Below are 8,061 nucleotides of genomic sequence, written 5' to 3'. Positions count from 1 at the left end.
GACAGTACTTTGCTGAGTTTTCCTTTTTAAAATTTTATTATTATTATTATTTTGGCCACGCCGAGGTAGCATGTGGGATCTTAGTTCCCCAACCAGGGATCGAATCCACGTCCCCTGCATTGGGAGTGCGGAGTCTTAACCACTAGACCACCAGGGAAGTCCCGGGTTTTACTTTTTTCAGCAATATGTTTTCCATGCGCATCAAGCTGTGAATCCCACAATCGTTTTTTAAAAATAATTTTACAAATTTTAGCAGTTACGTTGTAAGAGGAAAGAAGTCTGAATTTTTAATTTCAAGTTTAGCAAACATGCAAAAGCTTGCATAATGAAACACTGCTTCCTTTAATGAAAGGACACGTCTTAGAATCTCCAACCTCCTCTTCCTCCCCCCCAGGGGACACTTCTAGATTCAATTTTCTTCCTGTGGGGGAAGGGATGTCATCCCAACACCCACCACGAGGGGGCACCGTCCACAATAGCTCATCTCTTTCCGGGCAGGAGCCCCGGTTCCCAGCAAAGGCAGCACATCGCCCCACCTTTTCTTACAAATGTCCTTTCCTTTCGTGAAATGAGAATCAGTTAGTGTGTGAACATCTCCCCAAAACATGTATTTTTTAAAAATCAATACAATGCTCTGATAGTAATATAAAAGAGAAATAATAAGAAAGTTATTTATAACAAAATAATATGTATTTAACATATAAAGCTTACAAATATACTAGAAAATATATACAATGAAGTACTCAGATCTTATACACAGAGACGATTGCAAAAATGCAGACAAATACAGGTGTTATACTGATGACTCAAATATTTTGAGTGGCACTGCCATCAATGACGAAATGATCAAAGATGAAAAACTTATTGCAGGGCTTCCCAGGTGGCGCAGTGGTTGAGAATCCGCCTGCCAATGGAGGGGACCCTGGTGTGGGAAGATGCCGCGGAGCAACTAAGCCTGTGCGCCACAACTACTGAGCCTGCACTTTAGAGCCCATGAACCACAACTACTGGAGCCTGCGTGCCTAGAGCGCATGCTCCGCAACAAGAGAAGCCACCGCAATGAGCCGCCGCGCACCGCAACGGAGAGTAACCCGCGCTCGCCGCAACTAGAGAAAGCCCGCGCAGCAATGAAGACCCAACACAGCCAAAAATAAATTAATTAATTAAATTTAAAAAAAACACAACAACTCATTGCAAATCTCCAAATAAAATGAAGTCCAGTCTTGATTTCTATTGCGGCTGCATGCCTTAAAAAAATCCAGTATATAGTAAAACAAACTAAAAATATTGCCTTATATGTAAAAGTGTGAAACCGTGCTATAGATTGAATGTTGTGTCCCCCCAAAATTCATGTTAAGTCCTAATGCCCAAGGTGATGGTATTAGGAGGTGGGGCCTTTGGGAAGTGATTAGCTCATGATGGTGGAGGCTGCATGGCTGGGATAAGTGCCCCTATAAAAGAGGCCCCAGAGAGATCCTTTGCCCCTTCTGCCAGGTGAGGACGTGAGATGTTGGTCTGTAACCCAGAAGTGGGTGCTCTCCAGAATTTGACCTTGCTGGTGCCTTGAGCTCAGACTTCCAGCCTCCAGAACTGTGAGAAATAAATGTCTGTTTTTATAAGCCACCCGTTCTGTGGGATTCTGTTATAGCAGCCCGACTGGACTAAGATAAACAGTTACGTTCTAGGCTCAGATGATGGTAAGCAAAAAAATGTTTTTTTTTTTTACCTTCATGAATGTTTCAGGAGGACATTTGGAAGTTGTGCAGCGTATGGGGCGATTCTCTGGGGTTATTGCAAAACATCCAGCATCCCTGACTCCCCTCCTAAATTCAGCTAGTGCTCCCCAACCCAGTTTTTGCAACGACAGAAAATACCATAACAAACTTCCCAAATGCTCCAAGAGGGAGCTCCCTCCTCATAAAGAACCACTGCTCACAAGCAAAGAGCCCCCTTGCCACCATCTAGCCCCTTCCTCTGGGTTCTTGGATCAGAGAGACACCACTTAAGACTGGCTCTAGGACAGGCCTGGACTTTGTGACATTGTCTACAGCTGGGGCTTCACTGGCTAAACCTTTATCGTGGTCTCTGCATCTCTTATCCGCCAGAATCTCATACCAAAATTGGAAGGACTCTCAAACTGAACCAGGAGGAAATGACAAGCCTGTGATGCTTGGAGCTGTGTTTGAAACACTAACTCAGGGCTTCTCAGGTGTGGTCAGAGGGTCATCAGCATCAAAAGTACTTGTTAAAAGTTCAGACTGGGGCTTCCCTGGTGGCGCAGTGGTTGAGAATCCGCCTGCCGATGCAGGGGGCACGGGTTCGTGCCCCGGTCCGGGAAGATCCCACATGCCGCAGAGTGGCTGGGCCCGTGAGCCATGGCCGCTGAGCCTGCGCGTCCGGAGCCTGTGCTCCACAACGGGAGAGGCCACAACGGTGAGAGGCCCGCGTACTGCAAAAGTTCAGATTGGGGCGCCACTCCACACCTTTGAAATCAGAGCTCCAGGGCGTGTGGCCATAGAACCTGCATTTGTAACAAGCTCCCCAGGTGCTTCTGGTGTCCTCAAGATTTTTGAGCCTCTGAAGCCATCATCATGACCACCGCCATGCCATATACAGGGGCCAGTCTGGCCATGTGAAGGGGTCTGTGGGCCCTTGTAGGACTGGCCTGCATCAAGTCCCACGTGGCATTTTGGCAGTAACCCTGCATGGGCAGCTGGGAGGCACCTGCACCCCACGAGGGCCACCTGACTTCCAGCTGTCCCTTTTCAACCCCACCTTTCCTGAGGCGCCAAAGAAATAGCCCACTCTGTTAAAAGTCTCTTCTTTCCACTCTTTTCAAAGAGGATGACTTCTTCTGACTTAGACCAGGAATGATTTCACATTCTAAAGTGCCTTTGTGTTACAATAAGGGAAATAACTGGAAAATAGATAAGTACTGTGGACAAGGTTTTGATGGTGCAGAAGTTCTGCAAAGAACTCTGTCGTCCAGAGGCAGTCATGTTTTTCCCCTCTATGAGTCAAACAAGAAAAAAAAATTTGTTTCGCTTTATATAACTGTACAGACACAGACTAGATTTCTAACTCTCACTCCAAGGTCGCTTTGCTCACATTTTAGAGTATTGGAGATTACGCCACTGGTATTAAATCATAGTGATGATGATGATATTGATGATAATACTTTACCCAAGGCCACACACGGTGCAAGTGACTTAGGCAGGATTTGCCCCAGATCTGCCTGGTGGCAAAATCTCAGCTCTTGCTGCTGTAATGCGCTGCTCTTTGACAAGGCTTTTTAGAAAAAAGCCTTTTTAGAAAAAATTCTTTTAGAAAAAAAATTAAATATTTATTTAATCCGAATCTTCTCTTTATTTTTCAGTGAATATTTGTAATATATTTTCTTTTCAGTTATACATATTCATATATATATTCATTCTTTTTCAGATTCTTTTCCCTAATAGGTTATTACAGAATACTGAGTATATCCCTGTGCTATACAGTAGGTCCTTGTTGGTTATCTATTTTTTTTGTTTGTTATCTATTTTATATGTAGTAGTGTCTGTATGTTAACCCCATGCTCCTAATTTATCTCCCCAAACTATTCTTCACACCAGTGCTGCATGCAGGCCCTAGACAGGCACTGCAGTGCAGGGACTGGTTATGGGCTGGGGGGATCAAGGGCCGAACAGGGGCAGTGACGTCACCCACAGATTTGCAGCCCCAGGAAGCCATAACCATCCTTGACTGAGAGGCTTGTGAGGAGATGAAGTTACCGGTAGGAGCAGGTCATCTGGGGAAAGCTGGAACCCCAACAGGCCAGTCCGCAGAGGAGACCCAGCCGCTCAGAAGCCACTTGAGGCACAGAGAGAGGATAAGAAATCCCCTGATGTCTTCTTTGCTGTTACCTTCCAATCTCCTGACCGCACCTCTCAGAGGCCAAACCCAATCAGCAAACCCAGGAGCCCAGCAAGCCCACCTTTGTGGGTTGTTCCCTGGCTACACAGAGCAGGGGGCAGGGTCTGAGGGCAGACAGACCCGAACAGCCACACCCACACTGGATTTTGTTGTTGTTTTCCAGAACAAAGCACTTTAAGGCTCCTTTAAATAGCAAACCCCTAATGCCTTAAGACTAAGTTGATTTAACAAGAACAAAACGTTATTTTAAAATCATCTGTGACTTTAAAAACCTATGATGCAAGCAGGTATCTGGTACACCTGTAACGCACTGACTGCTGGGAACAAAGGAAGCATTCCTGGACACCGCCTTGCCAAGGTCCAATGGAAACAATCGCCAGGCTAATCGTTCAGAGGATGAAGTTTGTTTGACTTACTAGCTGAGGGAAAGGAAGCTGGCGACAAAGAGTATGGTCACCTCGCTGATAATTTTGGAAGACTAGCTTACCGAAACATTTTTGAGCTGGTCTTTTGCATGATTAGATGCGGTGTGAGAGCTGGCAAGCTTGTGCTAAGTGTCCTGGACATAATTCTTGAGAAATGTGAGGGTGTCAGGGACGTCTGTGTCTCTGGAAGAAGGTCGAGGAGAAGGTCCTAGAGTTCTAGGGGGCTGTGCTCTGGGGACTGATGGCGGCCGCTTTCTGATTAATCACTGGGCACCAGGGAGAGTTAGAGCGCCCTCTAGGGAGAGCTGGATGGGCCTGGCGTGGGAGCAGGGCACCTGTCAGCCTTTCTGCACTGTTGTCACCACCTGTGTCCTTTTTCTCCAAATACCCCATGATAGATGGCTGTGGTCTTATTAGCTATTGCGTCAGTGATGACTTTGTCCTGCACTTTCTTTTTTTTTTTTTTTTTTTTTTTGCGGTACGCTGGCTTCTCACTGTTGTGGCCTCTCCCGTTGCAGAGCACAGGCTCCAGACGCGCAGGCCCAGCGGCCATGGCTCACGGGCCCAGCCGCTCCGCGGCATGCGGGATCTTCCTGGACCGGGGCACGAACCCGTGTCCCCTGCATCGGCAGGCGGACTCTCAACCACTGCACCACCAGGGAAGCCCTGTCCCGCACTTTTTGAAGGAGGTGGCTAAGTAGGGTGATTTAAGGTTAAGATCACAGACTTTGGAGTCTATGTTTTCCCTTTTTTTTTTAACATTTTATTTATTTTTTATGTACATATATTTTTACTGAAGTATAGTTGATTTACCATGTTGTGTTAGTTTCAGGTATACAGCACAGTGATTCAGTTATACATATAGATATATTCTTTTTCAGATTCTTTTCCCTTATAGGTTCTATTTTTCCTTTTATCTTCAAAAATCTGTCCCCCTTTCTCTATTCCTACTACCACTGCCCTCATCTGCGCTTTTGGCCGCAGCTGCTAACTGCTCCCTGTCACCTGCCTCCTTCTCATTGCTGCTGCGGCCAGTGGGATCTCCCTAAGTAGAGATCAGTCATGCTCAGCATCCTCCAAAGGCCCCCCCAGCCTCGAGGATAATGTCCCACCTACCTGGGTACTCACCTACTAGACCAGCCCATCCTTCCGGGGTCAGGGTCCGTGCCGACCCCAGCAACTTGTAAGCACTGCCCGCCTTTGCCTCCCAGCAAAGCCAAGTCTAGACGGCAGGCTGGCCCTTATTCCTCTGAGTATTGCCCACCATCCTGTTACTGAGTCCAAGTTTGTACTGCTCGCTGCACAACCGGCCAATAAATCCAGAGGTGAGCTGTTGGGGCAAGGAGTAGCGACTTTATTCAGAAAGCCAGCAGGCCACAATGCAGGGGACACAGGTTCGAGACCTGAGCCGGGAAGATCCCACATGCCTCGGAGCAGCTAAGCCCATGCACCACAACTACTGAGCCTGCGCTCTAGAGCCCTCGAGCCACAACTATTGAATCCTGTGCGCCTAGAAACCGTGCTCTGCAACAAGAGAAGCCACCGCAATGAGAAGCCCGTGCACCGCAACGAATAGTAGCCCCTGCGTGCCGCAACTAGAGAAAGCCCACGCACAGCGACGAAGACCCAACACAGCCCCCAAAAATAAAAATAAATAAATAAATCTTAAAGAAAAAAAAAGCCAGCAGGCCAGGAGATGGTGGCCTCATGTCCCAAAGAGCCATCTTCTCCAAGTTACAATTCAGGATTCTTTTATACTGAAAGGGGAAGGAGATAGAGTCGTGTTTCTGGCCAAACTTGGAGGGGAATGTGTTAATTTCTTCCTTCCTGCAGCCATTCACAGGTGGGCCTGGTCAGGAGGTTTCCTGTGAGCTTAACAAAGGTGTTTTAGCTTAAAGCTCATTCCCTGGGAGGTGGGGTTCCCAGAGATGGGCGGGTCATTATGTATAATTTAAGCTTATAGGCAACATCCCTTTAGTGATTAATTTGTAATAGGACACGAAGGTTCTTTTCTATTACGAACCAACACCTGGGACAAAAGCTGCACTCAGTGATATAGGACTGCACTTTACAGCTTACACAGTGTTTTCTCATCCTTGCTGAGTCACGCCCCACACTCAGGTGGAGGTATTTTCTAATTATACAGAGGCTTGAAAAGGTCAGTGAGCCAGGCTAGAATCTCCTGTGGTCGAAGCGGCGCTCAAGCTCCGGGTTCTCCGAGGGGACAGCACGTAGGACTGAACACTGCACAGACTCGGGCATGAGTCCCAGCCAGCGTGCACTGGCTGCGGCACTGACTTCACCTCCCGCACCCATGTACTCATCCTTCAAGAAGACAGAAGTAATTCGTAGTCGGGTTTGTTATGAGGATGAAATGAAACAATGCCGCTGCCCGAGTTGCTGGAGTGTCTAACAGGGCCTGGCTTGCAGCCGACACTAAATGTGAGTTCCCTTTCTGACGCCAAACTTGGCGAGATGCTTCTCCTACTCCAACAGCGGCTCCTCCTCTGAGCTCCAGAGGCCACTGGGGTGCCAACTCTTGAGCCCCGTGCGCCTCTGGACCCGATAGGTAGCTGCGTCGGGTCCCAGCACTCCTTAAAGGAAGGTGGAGACTTCGGCCCTGAGGGAGAGGACGGTGGGGCGGAACTAAGGGGCCGTGGGAGGCCGGCCTGGATGCGGGGGCCTGTGGGGCGGCGTTGTTCCGCGGAGGGGACGTCGGCGCCCCGAGAGTGCACCCCGCATTGGGGCCCAGGCACCCTCCCGGACCTCCAGGTTGCCGCCACCCCGGGGGGCAGCGCCCGCCCCCCCAGTTCACCTCTGCCCCTTCCCAGCTCCCGTACTGCCTCCCCGGCCTCCAAAAGCACGAGGGTCCCAGGGCGGAGAGGGCCGGGGGCCACAGCCGGCGCGCAGTCCGGGAGCGCAGCCCCGCCCCCATCGCGGCGCCGGCTGGCGGGAGGCGGGACATGCGCACCGGGCGGCGGGCCCGCGCTGAGAGGGGGGCGCGGGCCCGAGCGGGCGGTGCTGCGGAGAGCGGGCTGGGCGGAGAGCGAGGCGCGGGAGCGGGGAGCGCGCCGCCAGCGTCGCTGCCGCTGGACTAGGGCGGGTGTGCGAGCCCGGCGCGCCGCGCGCAGAGGATGCGAGCGGCAGGGAGCCGCCGCGCCGCCGCGCCCGGAGAACGCGAACGCGGGTGACCTCAGCCGGAGGAGAGCCGGGAGACGGAGGCCGCGAGCCCCGCGGGGATCCTCGAGGCCGGGGTGCGGGGGACGGCGGCGGCGCGGGAGTGCGAGGCGCACACCGGGCGGGGCTGGCGGACAGTGATGAGCGGGCGTGCGGGGAGGCTGCACGCCGCCGCCGCCCGGAGCATCCGCCGCCTGAGCTGCTGCTCGCGGCCTGGGTCCCGGCCATGGAGACGCTGAATGGCCCTGCGGCCGGCGGCGCCCCGGATGCGAAGCCGCAGCCGCCCGGCCAGCACCACCGCCACCACTATCTCCACCCGCTGGCCGAGCGAAGGCGGCTGCACCGCGCGCCCTCGCCCGCCAGGCCATTTCTCAAGGACCTGCACGGCCGGCCCGCGGCCCCCGGCCCGGCCGCCCCTTCCTCGGGCCGAGCCCCGGCGCCCGCCGCTCCGCGCTCGCCCAGCCTCGCGGGCAAGGCGCCGCCCTCGCCGGGGCCCCCGGCCGCGCCCGGCCGCGTCTCCCGGCGCAGCGGCGGCGCCCCCGGCGCG

At 52.2% G+C, this 8,061-nt stretch overlaps 1 protein-coding gene across 1 annotated transcript in view; it reads left to right on the top strand.

Moving 5' to 3' along the window:
• Positions 1 to 7,372: 7,372 nt before the first annotated feature.
• Positions 7,373 to 8,061, top strand: part of LOC113610438 (microtubule cross-linking factor 1-like) — a 1,461-nt gene continuing 772 nt past the window's right edge. The window contains exon 1 of the mRNA XM_027088581.1: positions 7,373 to 8,058. Within this exon, the coding sequence (XP_026944382.1) occupies positions 7,741 to 8,058 (318 nt within the window). The 5' untranslated portion in view covers positions 7,373 to 7,740. The remainder of the gene's footprint in view (positions 8,059 to 8,061) is intronic.

Source organism: Aethalodelphis obliquidens, unplaced genomic scaffold (genome assembly GCF_003676395.1).
Source record: "Aethalodelphis obliquidens isolate GAN/ISIS:26980383/991018 unplaced genomic scaffold, ASM367639v1 scaffold63, whole genome shotgun sequence".
In the NCBI taxonomy this organism is placed as follows: domain Eukaryota; kingdom Metazoa; phylum Chordata; class Mammalia; order Artiodactyla; family Delphinidae; genus Aethalodelphis; species Aethalodelphis obliquidens.
Note: the sequence above shows the minus strand (reverse complement) of the source record. Positions and strands in the feature narration are given on the sequence as shown.